The 23792-nt window shown below is 43.2% G+C and overlaps 1 protein-coding gene and 1 long non-coding RNA gene across 2 annotated transcripts in view; one reads left to right on the forward strand and one right to left on the reverse strand.

Moving 5' to 3' along the window:
- Positions 1 to 7: 7 nt before the first annotated feature.
- Positions 8 to 15201, reverse strand: LOC136013990 (uncharacterized). Its single transcript, XR_010612470.1, has 3 exons — positions 14900 to 15201; positions 9318 to 9443; positions 8 to 551 (listed from the first exon to the last, which is right to left on the reverse strand). It is a non-coding gene; the product is annotated as an uncharacterized LOC136013990 (long non-coding RNA).
- The window catches only part of CWF19L2 (CWF19 like cell cycle control factor 2), a 69813-nt gene continuing 61058 nt past the window's right edge, over positions 15038 to 23792 (forward strand). Inside the window, exon 1 of the mRNA XM_065678660.1 lies at positions 15038 to 15141. Within this exon, the coding sequence (XP_065534732.1) occupies positions 15082 to 15141 (60 nt within the window). The 5' untranslated portion in view covers positions 15038 to 15081. The remainder of the gene's footprint in view (positions 15142 to 23792) is intronic.

Genomic DNA, 23792 nt, shown 5'->3' on the forward strand with positions numbered 1-23792 from the left:
ACTCAGGTACTTCCTCAGCAGAGTATTTATTTTACTTATGTGAATTACAGTGAAGAGGATTAAGTGGGAATATACCGGCTGTGGAAATCAGTAAGGGCAGGGTTGAGCTTCTGAAAGATAGAGGGCCTGCCTCTCCCTTCTTTTGCTCCAGTTGAATGAACGAATGGCATGTGAAGCAGTTTAGCTGAAAAGTCAAAACCCTGCCTTAAATTATCCTGCCTGTTTTGGTGGGAGTCACAGATGTTTTTCAGTTTGGAATTTACTCTTTTGGTTGTGGTAGTAGTGATTTCCACAAGGGCAACAGGAAAGCTGCTGAGGACACCAGAGCCCTTTTTCTCTTCCTTGACCCTGAAGCACCCACAACTCATGCTGTTACTCCCCAGATTTCTCTAGCTCTTCACTGTAGTGTTGACAGCTCCTTTGGGGTGTGAGGTTGCTCAGCTGGAACACCCTGACCAGCTCTGCTGAACGCCTGCTCTCCTGTGAGCACAGGGCTGTGTGCCTGTAGCACCAGAGCTCGTGGGATGCCAGGAGTGTCAGTACAGATGCCCCTGGAGAAAAACAGTGAAAAGATTAAAGTGAAGGCAATATTGATGCAAATTTTCTGCAGGGTAGCTTCAACCCTGGAATGTAGGCAGTGGAACAAGTTGTATTTATTGTACTTCAGAGGAACAAAGAGCTGGAGGAGAGGGGAACTGATGCTGGGCTGGCTGACTCACAGTGGCTGTTTTTGCCATTGCCTGCAATGACCAGCACAATTTAACACAGCTCCTGTGCTATCAAAGGAGTGTGCCCCCTGCAATGGGTTTCCAGAATCAAAGTATAATGGACTGGCTTTTGCAGGGTGAGCAGCTGTTGGTGCCTCTGGAACCCAGCATTGCTGGGCTATGCCCTCATTGCCCTTTTCATTGATAATTGCCCACAGTTACAGCAATATCTATGGTATAGGCAGGTCACTGCTGCTGTAACTTATGGCATCTAAACAAGTCCCCATCCTGAATCGTGTGGGGACTTGGAGGACAGCTGAATGTACTTGGCCTTCTCCTGCCTGCCTCAGACTTGCAGGCTACAGGCAGCTGTGCTGGCACATGGCTCCCAGTCGCCATTCCTGTTTCACCCTGTCCCAGGCAGCCCAGATGGATTTCAGCAGGTCCTGGTTCTGGAAGGAGGTTCTGGCATGGAGAACACCAGCTTTGGGCAATGTTAATGTGTGGGTTGAATGTGCAGTATGTAACTGAACCAAAAGGGATTTTCCTCGCATTCCTAAGAGCTGTGAGCAAGGGACTGGGTCCAGGAGTGTGTCAGCTCTTCAAAGACATTAGGAGAGTTGAAAGAACTCTTGACATTCTCCAAGGCCTGGAAATGTTATGAACTATTTCTTTGACTGAAGTCAAAGAATGCTCAGAGAGGAATCAAGTGGTGAAGGAGAAAATTACAAGGGAGGACAGAAGGTAGATGTTAACAAAATCTATTGCAGAGGTTTATCGAGGACCTCATTACAACACAGAATTACCTGCCACCACAGCTGCCCTATGCAGTACTCATCCCTTTTACCTCCTGGAAGTGTAATGAGCTGAAACTCTTTAAGGTCAACGATTGGATTTAAATGTTACAGGTTTCACTGTGTGGTGGTTTTCATAATAATTATGTTCCTTTTTGGCCTTATTTAAATAACAAATGTGCTTAAATGGTTATTCACTTGCAATCTAGAAGATAAAGGGAAAGTAGAGCTCTGTGTGCCATTTCCTGTGCTATAAATGCCAGTGCCTCTCCTGTGCCTGTTTTCCCTGTGTCCCCATCATCCCCAAAGCGCCTTAGTGCACCAAGGATGGGGAGGTGGGAATTTTTGCTATGGCTGGACACATGCAGGCAAACATCTGATGGTGTGCCAGAGGTGGCTCTTTAGGGGTCACTGCCCCTGGGTCCCAGCCTCCTATTCCGGGAGGAATACACCAGGCCACCACACTTCACCCTCCTGTCAGACAGATGTGTTGCACTGCCCTGCCCTGACAAAACAAGTGCTTCAGAGCATCTGTGGCTTAAAGCCAGGTATAAACCAATGTGATCTATTGTCCTGGGGGCAGGCAAAAGATTAAACCTGCAAAGCACTGAGGGCTTCTCTTAACTTCATAGAGGTCCTTCAGGCTGACACTCTGGTGCAGCGTTGCCAGTGACAAAACTCCTGAGACCTCAGAGGGGCTGGATTTCCCTGAAAGTGCTCAAGTTCAGCTTAGCAGGGAAAGGCTTAGGACAGCAGATGGCGAGGGACAAAACAATGTGTTGCTTTGCTGAGTGAGAGCCTCAAAAAGCTGTGTGGAGACCACAGCCTCTCTTCAGAAAGCTTGGAGGACTGGCCTTGGAAGAGTGAGCAAAGATGAACTCTTGTACTGCTCCTCAAGGCTGTATGAAGTCACCATAGAGGAGAATGCAGTAGGAAAGGCAATCTTCGCTGTTCTGGAAAGTCTCCAACAGTTTTAATATGATGGAAGAATTCTTGAGAGATTTATATGTCAGTCCTTGATCAAAGCATCAGAAGCTACTTAAGAACCTATTCCTGGTGAAGCTTCCAAGTCATCATTCCAAGTCTTTACCAAGCAACAGAAGTCTCAAGTTTGATCCTTGCCTGTTATTATTATTTTTTTTCTATTTAGTGTTTGTTTATTTTAGTTGTTTTTTTTTTTTTTTGGGGGGGGGTGTTTGGGTTTTTTTCAGAACTTTCTCTAATTGTAGTGATTTTTTGAGACCTTTATGTGCACAACATCTGTGATGAAACATTTGTGCGTGTTTTTAGTGAAGTTCTGCATATGGAAAAAAGGAGTAATAGCCATGTGCAAGAAACAATACAAAAAGATTTAATTTTCATTTTAAGTAAATTCTTTGTTTCACAGAATAGTTAGGGTTGGAAAGGACCTCAAGATCATCTAGTTCCAACCCCCCTGCCATGGGCAGGGACACCTCACACTAAACCATGTCACCTAAGGCTCTGTCCAACCTGGCCTGGAGCACTGCCAGGGATGGAGCATTCACAGCCTCCTTGGGCAACCCATTCCAGTGCCTCACTACCCTCACAGTAAAGAACTTCTTCCTTTATCCAACCTGAACTTCCCCTGTTTTAGTTTGATCCCGTTACCCCTTGTCCTGTCTCTACAGGTCATCAAACATGAAAATAAAATGCCAATACAGAAAGATCCCATCCCAAGTACTGTCCCTTAAGGCAAACCAAGCTTCATCCTCTGGACTGGCTGGTTAGTCTCGTTTTTCCCATTTTATGTGAATCTGGGAGGGGTCTCAATGTACAGCCTACAACTTTCCCATGTTACTGGGGTCCGTATTTCTGCAAATTCCAAAATGGATTGGGTTAACTCACCTGCCTTGTCTTCTGTATGCTTTAATAGTACATACTATCTTGTCCCCTTACTTCTGCCCTTTGCAGTGATGCAATTAGTAGCTACTGCCTGTCCCACAGCCAGCTGACTCCTTGCTTCCCTCGTCTCTATCTCTGTTTCCTTTTGCCTTATTTTGTACATTCTCTGTGGCATGTGCTCGTCATGTTTGTGTAGTGTGAGTGCAGCTGGCTGCTCCTCTCTGCTTGCATTTCACACATGGTTTTTGGTTCCTCAGGCATGTTCCTCACTGGCAAAGGCAGACTGAGATGTGTCTTCTCTTAAGCCACAGATCTACCTCTCAGCTATGCTGAAAACTCTGTTTGAGATGTCTGCATGGGGAAAAATTCCATGAGATAGGTGGTTTGTAGGAGGAAAGAGGCCTGAGACAGACAAGACTGTCCAAGCTCAAGGTTCTTCCATGGATCCATGTAGATATGTACTGAGGGTCCAGATAGCAGGAGATGGTATTTGACCCCCTCCCGAGCTTTGCTTTGCCTAATCTCTCCATATTTTCTACAAGTATATTGGCATGTTTATAATAAGGTTTTTAAGAAGTGACAGCTGAATTACAAACCATCAAGATAGAAAATTCACACATTGCTGGTTAGCAAACAGCATTCCAGTTTCTTTCTTGGGTGACATGGTTTAGTGTGAGGTGTCCCTGCCCATGGCAGGGGGATTGGAACTAGGTGATCTTAAGGTCCTTTCCAACCCTTACTATTCTGTGAAAAGCTATTGCATGGTAGGATGTATAGCAGGAGGAAGATGTAGGAAGATGTGCAGTTCAGAAGAATCTGCCAGGTATTCAGCCTTTAATTCTGCAGACCATCAGCCTGCTTTTAGCAGACAAAGCAATTAATCTGTACAGGAGAAGCAGAATTTAGGTCAAGGTCTTGTATCCCAATTTATGGTCTCAGTGGTTTGAGAAGTACAGGAACAAACTGTCTAGGGCTGAGCATAATTCATCCTTATCTTGGAGACATTGCATACCTATTTAGAGGGGCAGTATTTTAGCAAGGGTTTGACAAACAGATTGGTAGACTGATGCCAATGCACAGAGAAGCCAGTGGTACTTCATGTTGAAAGTAATGGATCTCTTAGGAAGAGTGATGTTATTTATACTGCATCTGCATGATGGGTCCAAATCGGGCCTGGCTACTGATACAGGGTGCTCATCTCCAGGCTGAACAGAGCAAGGTCTCCCACATCTGTTCAGGCTATGACTGGTTCATGATTTGATCAAGGTATCTCTCAGCCTCCAGGAGCTGAAAAAGCAGAGAGATTGTAAGAACATGTCATAGAGAAGAACTTGGTGAATAGAAACTACGACATACTATCAGTAGAGCATGATGGCAGAGGGTGGAGACTAACAGTGACTGATTAAATGGCATGATCCCAGTGGTAACAATTAAAGTAAATGTCAGAGATACTGAATATAGGTAAGAAAAACAGCATTTAGTCTGAGTGATAGGAAGCTGCTGGTGTGCGTACAGGATGAAGAGAACCTTTGAAAGTCAGCTATATAGGTAAATCTTTCCTTAGCAGAGCTCAGACATAGGCTATATAAAGTAAATGGCAATAAGCATGTTTGGGGAGCTGTGCCAGAAATTAATGTAATGCAGCTGTCACTGCATACAGCAAATGTTCTGATTTGTACAATGTGTTCCCCTGATGGACGTGGAGCTGTTGGAGCAAGTCCAGAGGAAGCCACAAAGAAGCCACAAAGATGATCAGAGGTTGGAGCACCTCTGCTATGAAGACAGGCTGAGAGAGAGGAGCTTGTCTGGCCTGGAGAAGAGGCGGCTTCTGTACCTAAAGGGGCAGACAAGATCTGGAGAGGGACTTTTTACAAAGGCATGTAGTGTCAGGACAAGGGGGATGGATTTAAACTGACAGAGGGAAGATTTAGATTAGGTATTAGGAAGAAATTCTTCCCCGTGAGGGTGGTGAGGCACTTGCACAAGATGCCCAAAGAAGCTGTGGCTGCCCCATCCCTGGCAGTGTTCAAGGCCAGGTTGGAAGGGGCTTGGAGCAACCTGGTCTAGTGGAAGGTGTCCCTGCCCATGGCAGGGGATTAGAACTAGATGAGGTTTAGAGTCCCTTCCAGCCCAAACCATTCTTTGACGGCAAGCCATCCCAAGCATTATGAGAGATTTAAAGTAATAATATTTCCATACATTACAAGATTTTCAGATTTAACAGAATCTGAATGAGTTTCAGTCTCAGAATCCCAGTTCGGGTATGTTATGCCTGTAAATATCACAGAAACAATTTTCACTTGCAAAGAGAAAAGAGTAAAGATTTGTCTAAAAATACTAAAGAAGATTAATAGTTACTGTCGCCAGTGTGCTTTGTTTTGTGTACACTTTTTTGCTGCTGCAGTTGAGGATTTCTTGTCATTATTACTTTCTGTGTGTCACCATAGTTTTCTATAATTAACTGGGGAGAAAAGAGGGAAAGACATTTCATTCATCATTGCAAATCTCTTTCATGTGTGCTAATGTGCTTTATATGAAGTGATTACACTGACGACAGCAGCATTTGGACCCTAATGTATAATGCAAATAACTTGCCCTTCATTAACTGATGTGTGTCCTCCTGGGGCAGAACCGGAATTGCATGGCTTTGTCCAGGCTGCTCTGAAAGTGCACACCTGACATCTCATGTGGCCACAAATGAATCATGTTCCTTCTCTCGCTTGCCTCCTCACCAGATACTTGCTATAGAGATGTCTGTTGAATGCAGACAGCTTCTTCCAGTGCCTGATGGTGCTCTCATTGACAAACTAGATACAGATTTCTAGACATATTACCTAACTTGAAAAGATATTAATGTTGAAGTCCACATCTCAGGTCAGCAGCAAAATATTCAGTACATTTCCTATTAGACAGTTACAAAATTAAGACTTATTCTTAGCCAAGATTTTGAAGCCTTCTCTTCACTGACTTTCCTTGTACCTTTGAGAATGTAATCTGTTCTTGTTTTGAAATATTGTCCTCCCCTTGCTCCTGTGATGCTTTTCCTCCCTGAGCTTCCTGCATTTCTAATCACTTTGCGTATGTCCTTGAGTGAGCCTGCCTTCCTGCTTGGTCTGCTCGCCTCCTTTTCCCTCCCCTTCCCCACCTTTTTTTCCCTCTTTCCCCTTTTGCCTCCTTTTCCCCATCCCTCCTCCCAATATACTCCATAAGGTCTGCCATTGTAGTCTCATCCACAAGCGCAAAACTAATTGTCATTGGTATGCAGACAAGCTGCAATCTTCTAACAAAACAATCAATGATATCAATGTATTTATTCTTAGTTATGTCTTTGACATTCCTACTGAAATCTCAATTGAAAGGGGAACTACCGAACCAAAGCATAAGACAGTAGAATAAATTAGTGTGAAATATATACTTTTTTGTAAATGATTTTGTGCTCTTCATGTGATGTCTTGTTCAGAATTTGGAACAAAATTGATGTTGTGATTCTGAAACCTAGACAGAGTTTAGAAATTATTAACATTAAAAATAGCTCAGTCTGTTGCTGAGCCATCCTGTCTCCTTCATCTTTGATGCCTTGCGCACAGCAGAAGATGGAGAGGTACGTTTCTCACCACACTGAACTGCTTACACATCAGACCTTAATGTCAGACTTCTCATACCCTTAGATGAGTTCAAAGTATAAGCTTGCAGCCAAGGAACTGCTACAGCATTCATCTCAGGGAGACAGAGTCCTTTACAGTATGCTGCAGCTCTTGTCAGTGATCATTCAAGTTGTAATCTGACAACAACTAAAGCTCTGTTAGAACAATTACAGCGAATCCTGCACTCCTGCTATTGGAAGGCAAATCTTGCCTTCAGTTTTCCATTTTCAAAGCTCCTCAGCTTTTCACACTGCCTTATTCTTCTAGTTAAAGATGGCAATGATGAGAAACAGAGGTGGTTCATTCTTTTTTTTCCTCTTTGTCTCTTGCTTAGTTTCCAGAAGTGATTCGCACAGTGCATAGTCTTGGTGTGTTCTTTTGCTCTCTCTAAGCCTAGCAACACAGAACTGCTATTTTTCTTTCTCTTTTTTTCCAAATCAATCTTCTGTGCACAACATCCTTTTCTGAGGCCTTGTTTGTGTGTGCTGTCCATCTTTGCACCTTCATGAATGCTTCCTCTCTCTGGCCTCATGGCCTCTAAACTCTCACCTGCATTGTATTTCCTAACATACCAACACTGAAATAATCCCTTGATTCACAAGTAATGCCATGCCTAAGTTCCTTGAAAATCTTAGTACTTTGTATTTCCCATTCAAATAGCCTCTTCAGATTATTTGTTCCTCCCTGCAGGACATTATATATGTGCAGTCTTTTGCATACCTGCATCTTTTTGCTTCTAACCATCTCCTTTTACAGAACTTTTTTAATCAAGCACTGGCTTTTAAAAGGATATTGGCCATCCTCGGAAGGGCTCTGTGTGAAGGAATTACGTGAAATGTGAACCCTGGAGCCTCGAAGAACAGGCCATCTCATCACCAGGTCTGCAGTCCTCTGGGGGTGGATTACTCACAAGCCTCAATACTGTCCAAATACTGCTCACTTTTTGGATGAGCCTTTGAACCCTCTCTCTGTCTTAAGTATCCACAGAGGAGCAAGCATGACCAAAGACCTGACTTCCACAGAACGCAAAGGAATTACTCTATGAATTTAACAATTGAGCTTTAAGCCTACACAGATTTTCTGAGATCAGTTCTTGGTTCCTGAAAAATAAGTTTTTTTTATGTATCTCAGGCTGGGAAATTTTGACATAAAGCCCTTTAGTAAATAGCCTGACTGGTAACTAACCTTATGCTGTTTTTAATTTACCAGAAAAGCTTTGTTTCTAGCATGACCCTTTTCTTGAAGGGGTCTTGACCTTCAAGAAAGTATAATTTATTTAAGGAACGCTCCCTATCTCATCTTTTTATTGCTACTCTAATGATTTTTGCTCAGGAAATTCACTTCACATCTCACTTTCCTTATTCTGCATCCCATATTCTGAGGAAGGATCAGAGGATATTTTATTTGCAGTTCGTCTCACCAGGCCACCAGAATGAGAGGATATATGTCACCTGACCCAAATGTCTGGTTCCCTGTCTTCCTTCATATTGTTGTCTCTCAAACTGTCTTGAAGTTAAATTACTGCAAAGACACTGGAAACTGGTATCCATATTCAGAACACAGGAAGTATTTTTGAGTCCTCCAACCAGTCTGATATTGCTTTTAATTAACAAGAAATGAATTAGACTCTCCTCCAGTATCAGCATTCTCTGTTCTGGCCTTTGTGAACTGGGATTTGCAAAGAGAGCTGCACACAGAGCATTGAAAGGCAGCTGGTTCTGGTAGGTGGCTTGGTTTAAGACCTCTGGCACACTGGCAAGAGAGGACTGTCACCTGCGAGAATCCTGCTCCTGGGCTAGACTTGGTGCCACAGTTACATGGACCAGAGGAAAACTGTTATAGTACTTGGTGTTCTGCTTACTCACAAAGTAACATGATCTCCTTCTGGTCTAGATTAATTTAAGCCTCAAAGAAACAATGTTTCTAAGACAGTCAGAGCATCACATTGTCTGTATTCAATTAAAATTAAATGGAAAGAGACTGAAATGCATACTAAGATATTCCTAGCCCATATCACCTTATTCTGCATTGCAAACATGTTCAGTGAAAGCAGTGATTTAGCACACCATTCATTAAAAGCAAACCTGGCTTCGCATGAATGGTTCTTGTGTCAGTGAACAGCAGGCATATTTTTGAACATGGGCTTGAGTTTTCTTTCTTGGTCTTATAGAAAATATCTCTAACTCTTCTTTCTGAGGCAGTGCCGTTAACAATGCACTAAAAAAAGCATGTTTGTTTATTGTGCACATTTCTTGGGCCTCAGGCTGTATGTGGCAAGGATGTAAATTAGAAGCCCCAGCTACGCTTACCACACCAGGATCCCTCGTAGGAGCATTGTTAGGATGGCAAGAGGTCTTCCTGCATCTCTGCTCTTCCCAAATAGTCCTCTCAGATGAGTCAATACATATGGCCAGGCTGACAAGCAAGGCAGTCTCCTGGAGGAACAGGCAGGAAGAAATACAGGGCAGAAGTCACTTCTCACCAATCTACCCTGTCTAATATGTGCTTAGCTTTATAAGGCATAAAGGCCTTATTAATAAGGCACTATTCCTGTGTGACAGGGTAATTTATATATATGTATAGATATGAACATATCATAGAATCATATGCATATATTTATATGCATAATTATTCACATATATATCTTAGTGTGCATGCATGTGTTGGTTTAGTTATTGTTTGGAAGTGCATGTATATTAGCTTTAATAATCAAGTGTTGCTAGAAATCTTGTGATTCATCTTAAAACTGCAAATTGCTGCTAAATGATACTTGTAACCCTTTAGATGAATACCACTGACCAGGTATGAAGCTAAGTCTAGATCCAGCTGAACCTAGATTCCTCTCTAAGGAGGAGTTTAGAAAGCAAGAAGATCTAGTCTGAACTCATGACTCAACAAAAGGACTTCCTAATTCCTATATTTGTTCAATTAGACATAAATCATTGACCAAATCTGAGACTAAAATTGGATTCAGCTGCACCTAGGTGGCTTGGGATGTCAGCCACATTACTCAATATTTATAGCTATTTCTGGGTCAAGGGCTGAGACAAGGACTGGATATGAAATTACACTTCCCTTTTAACACAGTAGTATTAAAAAAAAAGGAGAAAAATTAAAGGTAATTTAAGGAATTGTGGGGTGAAAATTGGAGAGAATTGTTTAAGTTGCTGCCCAAAGAGACAATTATGGACACTCTTTGTGGCAGTTAAATTCCCTTTACAATTATCATTAAAGGTCTGGAGTGCCTTGGAGCCCTTTCCATGCAACAAGACCTCACTGGTCCCAATAATTTTTTTTCATGAGTGTTCACAAATTCATTGGAGAAAGACATGCTCCCATCTCCATGCTGTTTTAGATTCTCTATTGAAATTAAAGGAGGAGACTCCCCGATTATACTTCACCTGTGGAGTCCAAGTGGGACTGCTGCAGCATTGAACTGAGCAACAGCAGGAGAAAAGGGCAAAGACATCCCCAAGGTCTCTGGAGCAGCCAAAGGCTGTGGTTTCTCCCTACAGAGTGTCTGTCATTTCAGCTTAAGGTATTGCTGCTCTTTTAAATAACGGACTGATACAACCGCCTGTGGGACTAGGCTACAGCGTGGCTTCTGGAAGTGACCTACCTTTAAAAAGCAAAACTATGCTTTAATCTCACTTTAAAACCAAAAGCAACCCATTGCACTGCCTTGAAGCTCTGCCCAGGACTGTTTGAGTTATTACTGCATTCATCTGATGCATAAGGACTGACAAACTAAAGCCCCAGAGTTTTAATTTCTGTCCCAGTCAGGTGACCTGAGTCAGTATTTATGTCTCATTTTGAAAGCATCTGATTTGAAACTCCCTGAGACATGCACCTCTGGACCTCCCAGGTTGAGCAGGAACCCATTTCCCTTAAAGAAATGATTTCTGAAACGGTGTGTTACCAGAACCATAGAATAGTTATGGTTGGAAAGGACCTTAAGGTCATCAAGTTCCAATCCCCCTGCCATGGACAGGGACACCTTGCACTAAACCATGTCACCCAAGACTCCATCCAGCCTGGCCTTGAACACTGCCAGGGATGGAGCATTCACAACTTTCTTGGGCAACCCATTCCAGTGCCTCACCACCCTCACAGTAAAGAACTTCTTCCTTATATCTATCCAGCAAATCAAGGACAGGATGGGTGTTATCCCCGCTGTGAGCTTCCTATCTGATGAAAGTCTTTGGTTTTGATTTCTCAAAGGAAACACAAAGCATGTAAAAGCCCGACAAGAAATGAACTGAATGAGTTGTCATTTCACATGTGGAACAGCCTTCTCACAAAACATTTATTAGTAGTATTTGTCACTGAAGAATTTCCCTGATGAAAGAGTCTCTTTAGTGCAGTTGTGAAACTGAGGTGGGGAGAAGGAAAATGGATGTTTCTAACTTCCATACCCCTGGTCTGCTGAACTACAGCTGAAGAGAGCACTCACTTTTAGAGTAGCTGAAGAAGTTAACAAAATAACCCTCTCTTAGGGGCAAACGACACATGACTTGCTATTGAACATGGAATAATGGGTGAATCATTCTTCGATCCAGCACTCTCATAATTTGTTTTCATTGCAAGCTGAACTCTCTCTTCCAAGGCAGGCTGTCAGGATCCTCAGTGTCATGGGGGCTTTTTATTGCTGCCAGGGCACTCTTTATGATGGACAACAGAAAGTTGTCTGTTTTTTCAGCTCAGGTACTCACTGCACAGTTCAGGCATGACCAACTAATAACCCAGATATTGTCATTGCATTGATTTTTGAGTAAGGTGTTCTACCATTTTATGGCACTAACTTCAGACACAATGTTTTTTATCCCGCAAGTGGGGACCCTGATGATCAGTACTGGGCCCCACGCTGCTCAACATCTTCATAAGTGATCTGGATGATGGGACTGAAAGCAGCCTCACCAAGTCTGCTGATGACACCAAACTGGGTGGTAAGGTGGATATGTCAGAAGGGCGAGACATCTTATAAAGACATTGACAGAGGCTGGTCAAATGTATTTAGTTACAGAGTGCTGAAGGCAAGCAGTGAAGGTTAGCAGCAGGTTTATAACACAGGTCAGTTGGAGAGTCACCAGCTTCTTTCAGAGGAAGTGTAAAATATGCTATTAAATAGGAAACCGTAACTGACTCTGCAAGGTCAGTGCCTCCCTGCTGGAGTTCAGCAAAGATCAGCATCTCTGAAGCATGGCTGTTTTATTAGTGTGTTTAATGTTGGCACTGACAATGAGACAACTGAACAGAGGTGCCCAGCTGACCATTAAAAGTAGTATACCAAGGACATCTGTAAATCGATGGGTCCGGATGGAATGCACCCACGGGTGCTGAGGGAGCTGGCGGAGGTCATTGCTAGGCCACTTTCCATCATCTTTGGTAAGTCGTGGGAAACGGGCGAGGTGCCTGAGGATTGGCGCATGGCAAAGGTCACACCAATCTATAAGAAGGGCAAGAAGGAGGACCCGGGTAATTATAGACCGGTCAGCCTTACCTCCATCCCTGGAAAGATGATGGAACAACTTATTCTTGACTCCATCACTAGGCATATCAAGGATGAGGGGGTCATTAAGAACAGCCAACATGGTTTTATGAGGGGGAAGTCATGTATGACCAACCTTATAGCCTTCTATGAGGAAGTGACTAGGTGGAGGGATGATGGTAGAGCGGTAGATGTCGTTTTTCTTGATTTCAGTAAGGCATTTGATACTGTCTCCCACAGCATCCTCATAGATAAGCTAAAGAAGTGTGGGCTTGACGATCAAGTAGTGAGGTGGATCAAGAACTGGTTGAAAGGAAGAAGGCAGAGAGTTGTGGTCAATGGCGCAGAATCTAGCTGGAGGTCTGTGACTAGTGGAGTTCCTCAGGGGTCGGTGCTGGGGCCGGTGCTGTTTAATATTTTCATCAATGACCTGGATGAGGGAACTGAGTGCACCCTCAGCAAGTTTGCTGATGACACAAAACTGGGAGGAGTGGCTGACACACCAGAGGACTGTGCTGCCATTCAGCGAGACCTGGACAGGCTGGAGAGTTGGGCGGGGAGAAACTTGATGAAATTTAACAAGGGCAAGTGTAGAGTCTTGCATCTGGGGAAGAACAACCCCATGTACCAGTACAGGTTGGGGGTTGACCTGCTGGAAAGTAGTGAACGGGAAAGGGACCTGGGGGTCCTGGTGGATAGGAGGATGACCATGAGCCAGCAATGTGCTCTTGTGGCCAAGAAGGCAAATGGCATCTTAGGGTGCATTAGAAAGGGAGTGGTTAGTAGGTCAAGAGAGGTTCTCCTCCCCCTCTACTCAGCCTTGGTGAGGCCGCATCTGGAATATTGCGTCCAGTTCTGGGCCCCTCTGTTCAAGAAGGACAGGGAATTGCTTGAAGGAGTCCAGCACAGAGCCACAAAGATGATTAAGGGAGTGGAACATCTCCCTTATGAGGAGAGGCTGAGGGAGCTGGGTCTCTTTAGCTTGGAGAAGAGGAGACTGAGGGGTGACCTCATCAATGTTTACAAATATGTGAAGGGTAGGTGTCAGGATGATGGAGCTAGGCTTTTTTCAGTGATATCCAGTGATAGGACAAGGGGCAATGGGTGTAAACTGGAACATAGGAAGTTCCACGTTAACATCAGGAAGAACTTCTTTACTGTAAGAGTGACAGAGCACTGGAACAGGTTGCCCAGGGGGGTTGTGGAGTCTCCTACACTGGAGATATTCAAGGCCCGCCTGGACAAGTTCCTGTGTGATGTACTGTAGGTTACCCTGCTCTTGCAGGGGGGTTGGACTAGATGATCTTTTGAGGTCCCTTCCAACCCTTGGGATTCTGTGATTCTGTGATTCTGTGACTTGTTCTTTAGGCTCACTGGAGATTTCTGAGCATGTGAGGAACTCTCATACATAGTAAAATCTTGAAAGGAATAAGACTAAACTTTCAGATCTGCCTGCTTCATCTGAGAAAGTCCTCCTCTTGGAGGAGGAGAGGAAATAGCATTAAATTCCATCACCCTTTCCCTACTTGCTGACTTCAAAATTAAAGTCAGCTCCCAAAACCCCCACCAGCAGATGATTATGTTTATAAAATAGCATTCTGGGTTTTATTGTTCTTCAGTTTTTGAGATTCTACAGTGTACCTGCATTATGGTTTATCTCCTAAACCCAGGAGTACTGGAAATGTGTTTTTAAATGAAAATATACAGTACTGCCTTATTACGATGTGGAAGGTTACAGATATTAAGAATAACACCAAATGTTGCATATAGCTAAGGACTGATCATAGCATTAGGCAGTCTTACTGGAATGTCTTTTATATCCATCTGTTTGCTTTGTAAATGGCTCCCCAAAGGGGGTTCACGTGCTGCTTCTCCAAATGGTGCCTACAAAGCTCCATCAGTTATCATGCTCTACCTAGTGGTGATCTACAGCAGGTTTTTCTTGAGATGATGTTAACTGTCATAGCATAAATTGATCAAAAATACAATTTACATATTTCATACCGCCATGGAGATGATCAAATTACCATTATCCCTTTGCAAGCACACTGTCTTTGTTTGCATACTGTCCATACAAACAGCTGACAAATTACCCAAGCACTTGTTAGACCTTTACCTGAATAATTTCTTGCCAACTGTGAACACATTTGGTGTCAGACACATTAATAATGCTCTGATCTCACCCCAAAGAAACCGTGTCTCAGATAAACATTTGCTTCACCCGAGATACAGCAGCTCTACCAAAACCACTGTTGGCCAACTGCAACGTACAAGTGCTTGAAGGTGACTTTGAATTCCCCTCTTCCCCCCGCGGGCACATCCCTGCGGTTGCATAGGGCACTCGGGTACACGGTACCTGCTGTGACCGTCCCCTGCTAGGCCGTGATAGCCTCCACAAGCTACCTTTGGTGCCGAAGCTGTGAAGGAAGTTGAGGAAACTCTGCCATGGGACCGACAGCTCAACAGCTCCGCCGCCTCAGCCGCTGCCACCCCGCCGTTGTCCGGGACGCGGTTTACGACAGTTTTGCGGCTTCGCTGCACGGCGGGGCTGCTGCACGGCGGCTGGCTTCCGGCGTGGAGCAGCGATGGCGTCCGGGTGTGAGAGCGAGCAGAGCCCGGCGGCTCACAGGGAGCAGCGGGCGAAGGTAGGGGCACGGCACGGCCCTTCCCCGGGTGCCACCTGCCCCGGGCCGGGGTGGGGCGGTCTCGGCTTGCGCAGGGCGGCCCTGCCCGCTGCCTTCCGCCCGCACCGGAAGCTGGCGGAGGGGACGCTTTGGGCAGAGCCCCTTCTGCCCCACCGGGGCTGGGCTGCGGTACCGCGGGTGGCGGAGAGCAACGGGAACTTAGTTTTGAGTTAACCCGAGTTAATGTGTTTTGCCACCTGTAGTGGTACTGATCCGCGTGCTGTTTTACTTACTGTGTGTTTCTGTGCTTACACCTTTGGAAAGAGCCAGGGCCTTACACCCTCTTTTCAGATATTTGTATATATGTTGAGGACACCATCCCCACTACCCAGCCTTATCTGCTGTAGGCTGAACAGCCCCAGCTCTGAGCTTTTCCTTAAACGAGGCATAAAAGGTAAATTGTTCTCCTTGTCATCCAGGCCTGTCTTTTCTAAAGAGTCAGCATCCCTCAGTTACAGCTCTTCAGTCATGGAGTAGTAGTAACTTGGAACAGAATTGGGACGGCTGGGTTTTGTGGAGCAGAATGTTACTTGAATATTATTTGCTTGGTTATATGTTGCTGTAGAGTTAGACAAGAATTGGGAGGCCCTCACTGAGAGGTGCTTTGCTGGTAGAGTTGTGGTAACTTGGAGACTTGTGCTGACCCTGGTGCATTGTATTTCAAATCTGCCTATATGTCATGTTTGGTACTTGTGCAGTAAGCTGCTGATTCTCACTGTAACTCATAGGTAAAATGAGTGATAACATAGGAAATGGCACATCAGTTAGATGATGTGACTTGTTTTGAAGTTTAAGGAGTGGAACTATGGAAAGAAAGTGTAAGAGAAGGACAGGCTATGGAAAAAGTATGAGGTTTTGCTGGTGGTGTTTTGAGTGAAGAGGGCCAGAGTAAGCAGCAACTAAATTTTACTGGGCAAAGATATTTTCAGAAAAAAACCAATGGCAAAATGGCCTGAACAATCTGAGGCTTACGTGGTAGTGGGGGCTTTTCTCAAGGCAACACAGGAAGACAGAGAGAGGATTTTACAGTTGTAGAACCACTTCCTGACAATAGGACTTCCCTTCAGTGTCTTCAGAAGTGTGGGGTGATCCTGCTGTACTGTGCTTCTGCCTTTTTGACAAGCAGATGAAGGGAAATTTCTCAAACTTAGTGAATAATACTATCCTGCAGAAGTTTGTTGTTGCTAAGATGTCTTTTGCTCTATGTGAACTGCTGTATGATACATTTAAGAATGCTTCTTTGCTCAGTTCAATTTCTTGGATGTTCAGAGAATACTCTTAACTGGAAGCAAAATGTATATAGGACACCATTATCTTACTTAACCTTTTTTTCTCAGTTGGTGCCACTTGTACAGCATGCTGTCTGGGGCATTGCAACTCTCTTAGAATCATAGAATAGCCCTGGTTGGAAGGACCTCTGAGGATCACTGCGTCCAACACGTTGTGGAAAAGGGACCCTAGATGAAATTATCTAGTGCTCTGTTCAGTTGTGTCTTGAAAATCTCCAGTGATGGGATTTCAATCCTTGTGATCTTCATGTGGCTTCCTCCTTGTGAAGAGAGAGCCTCCTTCCTCATAAGTGCCTTTAAGTACTGGAATACTGGGATGAGGTCCCCCTCTTAGATGCCTCTTCTCCAGGGAGAAAACCTTTTTCAACCTTTCCTCATAGGGCAGGTTCTCCAGCCCCTTGATGATCTTCATGGCTCTCCTTTGGACTCAAACCAGCCTGCCCGAGTCTTTCTTCAGTAGTGGGGACCGGCTCTGGACACAGTACTCCAGGCATGGCCTGACAAGTACTGACCAGAGTGGGATGTTCACATCTCTTATCTCGGCTAGTGATGCCTCTGCAGATGCAGCTCAGGATTGGATTTGCCTTTACTGCTGCAATGGCATGCTGCTGACCCCTGCGCAGCTTGTAGTCCTCCTGGACCCCAAGCTACTTTCAGCAGGGCTGCTTCCCAGCCACACAGATCTGAACCTGTACTGTGCTCTTTGGTTATGTCATCCAAGACGCAGGACCTTGCACTTGTCTTTGTTAAGCTTTGTACAGTTCTTGATAGCCCATTCTTCAGCCTCTATCAATATGCCTGTAAGATGTCTCGCCCTTTTGGTGTGTCCACCTTGCCACCCAGTTTGGTGTCATCAGCAGACTTGGTGAGGCTGCTTTCAGTCCCATCATCCAGATCACTTATGAAGATGTTGAGCAGTGTGGGGCCCAGTATTGATCCTTGGGGACCCCACTTGTGACAGCCTGAGTATAAAACATCGATAAATGGTTGCTTTTTGTAAAAGCTTTTTACAGTGTCAGAAGTTATTTGAGTAGTTTATTAAATAACCATTTTCCTCTCTTCTTTTTTGCTTCTATTTGCATGAACAGCTTAACATGAAACAAAAATGTTCTTTGAGGATGTTATTTAAAATTTTTGGTATAACTTCCTCTTTCCAAATATCTGTGAATTTTTTTTTTCTTACTGTCTCTAAAGTTCTTTAATTTGCAATAAGAGATATAGCATTAAACACTTTTTTGACATTTAATAGTAACTGGATTGTGGTATAAAATATGCTGCAATCTATGGAAAAGACAATCAATTTGCATTTAACCTCTCATCGTGTTTAGGTAAGTCTCAATTTGGGGTGACAATAAACCTGAGAAAGGAGGTTTGGTGACAGTATGTTGGAGAAACACTGCAACAATGAGCCAGAGCTACTCTCATAGAGAAAAGGTTGAAGTTGGGGTCGAGAGCACTTATTCATGCAGAGGGTGTGCTGGGAAAAGGCTGAAGGTTGGTGTTGGCAGAGTTGACTTGCTACTAGAAAGCATGGTATCTTGAGTGTGGGGGCTACACTTCTTCCTGTTAGGTTGTTTCAAGAGCTCTTTGATGGTAATATGGCTTCATAGGTCCTAACTCTCAGTGTTAATATGTTCTTGCAGGTTTAGATGCTGCTCATCATTCTTGTTGAAGAATATTAAAAAAACTGGTTTGGAGGTGTTAGGATGAAACTAAATCTGGTGTGGTGTGGTTCGTTTGCTTGGTTTTTTATCAATAGGATTTGCTTGATTACAATGTATATACATAGGAGCTGCGCTGAATTTTGTGATTTTTGAACGAGAAACAGACCATCATTGTATTGTTCGGCTTATTTTTAAAATGCCGTGAATACAAATTACTCCCAGATGGAAATCTTAAAACCATATCTGCAACTTTTGTATGATACTAAATAAAAACAAATGCAGAAGCCATATTTTCTAGAGGAAGGCAGCCCTAATTTTCTATATATAGCAGTAGGCTCAGAGTTGACTTTTACCCCTCAAGGCTAAGAGTTGGGGAGTAAATAGCTCCATAAGTATGCTACATCATTGCTCAGACAAAAGCTAATCAAGTGTTAGAAGTTACTGGGAAAGGAACAAAGAACAAAGGAAATGGTTACACAGATATATTACTGTTTTTTTTGTATAATATCAAATAGCATATGCAGTCTGTGTGCCAGCATTGCAAGGAGAACACAACAGCCTTGACAAGGTGGGAAGAAAGGTGTCAGATATGATCTTGGTACAGACTGTCCTGGAAACTAAAGTTTTTAAGATGGGGAAAAATAGGCTGAAAAAAGTTAATATGAGAGAGTTGTGTTAAATAATAAGTATTATGGAGAAGGGAATGGGGAATTGCTCTCTGCTGTCTCTTTCAACACAAGAACTAGATCATATTAATGAATTTGCAGGTAGCCAGCCTAGAGCAGATGAAATAAACGCACTTTCAGATGATGCACAGTGAACTTGTCCAGCGTGTTGCAAATACTGACACTTCACATATATCCAGACAAGAATAAGCTAAAAGAAAAAAATATATGTTAAAACTTACTGTTTGAAAAGCTGCTGAGCATTCAAATTGCTGGAGGATATGGGCATATTTTGGAGATACCTCACTTTGGGTTTAACCCTGTATCCACTTTCATCAGCTTCTCTGGATATTACTAAACATTTTTGAGTTGGGATACTAGTGTGTGGAGTTCTGAGAAGGGCACAGCACTGAGAAATTCAATACAAGGAAGCGTGATGGAATAAAATTTGTGAAGTATCAGGTACTATGGTTTTAAAAGTCCTTTTTTTTTTTTTTTTTTTTTCAGTAGAGTGTTGGAAAGGATCTTGAGGCAGTGACATGGTTTTCTGCGGGATTTAATCATTAGAGGTGTTTTGTCCCTGTATCCTTAAATCATATAATGGTTTGTATTGGAAGGGACCTTAAAGCTCATCCAGTTCCAACCGCCTGCCATGTGCAGGGACACCTGCCACCAGACCAGGTTGCTGAAAGCCGCATCCAGCCTGGCCTTGAAACTGCTAGGGATGGGGCAGCCACAGCTTCTCTGGGCAACCTGTGTGAGTGTCTCAGCACCCTCACAGAAAATAACTTAATCCTAATATCTAATCTAAATCTCCCCTCTTCTCATTTAAAGCCATTCCCCCTTGTCCTATCCCTACTTGCTTTTATAAAAAGTTCCTCTCCAGCTTTCTTTTAAGTCTGCTTTAGTTACTGGAAGGCTGCTCTGAGGTCTCCTTGCAGCTTTCTCCAGGCTGTACCGCCCCAGCTCTCTCAGCCTGTCAGTGAGAAACTTCTTTGGTATTACTTTTTAGCTTCTTACTGAAAGTGTGCACTCTAGAGTCTGTTACTTTTCCATGGTATCATCTTTCTACTTCTAAGCAACCTAAAGCTAAGTCAGACTCCATGACTTCCAGGGATTCTCTTGGGTGCATTGAGTAGTTTTTGTTGCTATTGCTCATGAAACTGTTGTCTTTATCATCATAGAATAGTTAGGGATGGAAAGGACCTTAAGATCATCTGGTTCCAGCCCCCTGCCATGGGCAGGGACACCTCACAATAAACCATGTCACCCAACTCTGTCCAACCTGGCCTTGAACACCGCCAGGGATGGAGCATTCACAACTTCCCTGGGCAACCAATTCCAGTGCCTCACCACCCTTACAATAAAGAACTTCTTCCTTATATCCAATCTAAACATCCCACGTTTAAGTTTTAACCCCTTACCCCTTATCTTGTCACTACATTCCCTAAGGAAGAGTCCCTCCCCAGCATCCTTATAAGCCCCCTTCAGATACTGGAAGACTGCTATGAGGTCCCCACACAGCCTTCTCTTCCCCAGGCTGAACAGCCCCAACTTTCTCAGCCTGTCTTCATACGGGAGGTGCTCCAGTCCCCTGATTATCCTTGTGGCCCTCCTCTGGACTTGTTCCAGCAGTTACATGTCCTTTTTATGTTGAGGACACCACAACTGCACACAATACTCCAAGTGAGGTCTCACAAGAGCAGAGTAGAGGGGCAGGATCACCTCCTTTGACCTGCTGGTCACGCTCCTTTTGATGCAGCCCAGGATCTGGTTGGCTTTCTGGGCTGTGAGTGCACGTTGAAACTGGCTCATGTTCATTTTCTCATCAGCCAACACCCCTAAGTCCTTCTCCTCAGGGCTGCTCTGAATCTCTTCTTTGCCCAATCTGTAGCTGTGCCTGGGGTTGCTCCGACCCAGGTGTAGGACCTTGCACTTGTCGTGGTTGAACTTCATAAGGTTGGCATCAGCCCACCTCACAAGCATGTCAAGGTCCCTCTGGATGGCATCCCTTCCCTCCAGCGTATCAACCGGACCACACAGCTTGGTGTCATCGGCAAACTTGCTGAGGGCGCACTCAATCCCACTGTCCATGTCACTGACAAAGATGTTGAACAAGACCGGTCCCAACACTGATCCCTGAGGGACACCATTCGTTACTGGTCTCCAGCTGGATATTGAGCCACTGACCACAACTCTTTGCATGCAGCCATCCAGCCAGTTCTTTATCCACCGAGTGGCCCACCTATCAAATTGATGTCTCTTTAATTTAGAGACAAGGATGTCATGCGGGACAGTGTTGAATGCTTTGCACAAGTCCAGGTAGATGATATCGACTGCTCTACTCCTGTCCATCAGTTCTGTAGCCCCATCATAGAAGGCCACCGAATTGATCTGACAGGATTTCCCCTTAGTAAAGCCGTGCTGGCTGTCACCAAGCACCTTGTTGTTTTTCATGTGCCTTAGCATGGCTTCCAGAAGAATCTGCTCCAAGATTTTGCCAGGCACAGGGGTGAGACTGACTGGTGTGTAGTTCCCTGGGTCATCCATTTTTCGATCATACATGTGTTCTTCAACTGTTTCTTTTCCTTGCCCTAGGAACTGAAAGTTGAAGTAAGGAAAGGACATGTTGAAGGTTGGTAGTTTCCCTCCTGCCCCAATTTCTGCACCAGAGTTTTAGAATGTGTTAACAAAAGTGTGTATTAAGCACTACATGGACTATTTAAGTCCATGGGGGATAAAGGAGGCTATAGTGTTTCCTTTATCCCTATTTTGGCTGATAGAAAAATTTAGGAACAAAACTGTGTAAAATAGAAACATTTCAAAGGCTTCTTGTGTAGTTACTCTGTTATATCTGTCAAAATCAGTTTAGAATTTTGTAGCATGAAAGCATAAGGATGTTGTAGTTGCCACATCTCTGTACTACAGTACTCTGCTGTCAGCTTTTCAGAAGTGGAGCTGACTTGCTGCCACCTTTTCGCCAATGGAGCAATGTTTCTGTCTTGAAGTTGAAAGACACTGTAACTTGCAAGGCATATAGATGAATATATATATATTTAGTATGTATAAATATATAGCGTATAGATATATATGTAATATGTACTAATAGTTCAGGCATAGTACTATTTAAACCAGCTTTGATAAAGTGGTTAAATCTTCTGTATTTAGCTTAAGTAATTGATACCCTGGTTCAGTATCATGCAGTTAGCAGTAGTCAGTACTTAGCTGAGTTTGAACTCCATTTTTGTTTTCTATGTTCTGAACACAGGCAGGCATGAAAATCTGTCTTTTCCTCTCTGCATTCAGAAGAAGAAAGCAGTAAACAGACAAATGAAAACAACCTCCCCTTGAGGGTACTCTGCCTGAACTCTTATGCAGGAAAAAACTTGCAGATGTATTTTCTTCCCTCCTTCTTCCTGAGGAAGGAAAAGCAGTCCTCATTTGAAGAAAATAGACTGTTTCTGAAGTTTATGAACTCCTAAAGATGTAAATTTGTTCATTGAAATATGTATATTATTGATAATATCAGTGAGAATGGGTTAATGTCTTAAGTGTATTGATTTTCTCTTCTTTGCTTATGTTACTTTGATTATGGTTAGACTGCCTGCTTGCTATAGTGGTTAACAGAACTGGGAGAAAACTACTGCAAGGCTTTATCTCTGTGCCTTTTGATCATATTGGTTGCAAAGGCAAGAAAAGAAATGTGCAAGGACTTTTCATATGTGGCTAATATAGTCAAGACAGTTACTTGGTGCTTACAATCTTGGAAGCTCCTGCTTTTTGCTTTGGGAGAGACACTTGGGAAGCTGCATAGGTCTTTGCTTCTGATGATCCAAGAAATTTGCAGAAGTTACTGACTTTTGCACTTGTGTTTCTGGAAAGATGAGATGTTCAACCAAATCGCCTTAAGGGACTTTTTTGTTATAAAACATTAGAAATCATTAGTTTGTCTTCTGTTCTATAGAGTGTATATTTGGGGCATAAAAGGGAGCGCTTTAACTGTGTCCTTGATAGATAGGACGGTGAGGACTCTGAGAGAACCTTCACTATCTCTTCAGAAGTAATTCTTCCCCAATGACCAAGCTCAGTAGAAGAATCTGGGATTAGATCACTTTTGCAGATTCCATACCCACAATAATCAAGAGATTAAATATATAGTAGATTTTGAAACAGTTATAGAAATAGATTTCTTTAGTATCTTTTACCTTTAAAACAAGCTGAACAGAATTGCTTTTTTGTTTTATTCACTAGTCATGTTTTTTGCCGGTTACAATCTTCCACTTCTTCTGAAGAGCCAAAACACTGCCCAACTTGTTTATTGAGATTTCTCTTTTAAATTTTGGGAACATATTCTTTTATTTATATCATCTATCCTCCCAACTGCACTGGTGGAACCCAGCAGCTGGTAGTGTTTATGATAATGATTAGTAATCAAATAATTAGGTGTTGATATGTAAATTGCTATTAAGCTCTAGAAATAGCATCTTGTTTTGATGAGTGCAGTAGTTCATGACACTACTGTTTTAGTTTGCAAGTTTAGAACAAGAAAATAATTTGCTGGGTATTTTGGTAAGTGCACAGATGTGTGCTTTTCCTAGACATGAATGCTTTTAATTAAAAATAACCCCTAATAATTCAATTTTGAATTATTCTTGCATCTGTACTATGACGTGGTATTTCTCTCCTTTGGGGTTGCTCTTCTGTTACTTGTTGGTTTTCACACCACTTTCACTCAAGTGTTTTTCACTTGAGGTTTTTCACTCTTTGGCCTCTGAGGGTGATGTGATTTGACCATTGCTTGTGCAGCAAATCCTGTCTTTATTTCTTAGGGATTACTGATAGATTACAAGTTTCTCTTGATAGTGGTACTTACTGATTTAAAAAAGAAAAAGCTGAATGTAGGTAGATAAGACCTTACTCAGTATTTCAAATGAATAAAATATATTCTTGATACAATGTAAATAAAATGATACCTTGGAACAGGATCATTACAC

This window comes from Lathamus discolor, chromosome 4 (genome assembly GCF_037157495.1).
Source record: "Lathamus discolor isolate bLatDis1 chromosome 4, bLatDis1.hap1, whole genome shotgun sequence".
NCBI lineage: Eukaryota > Metazoa > Chordata > Aves > Psittaciformes > Psittacidae > Lathamus > Lathamus discolor.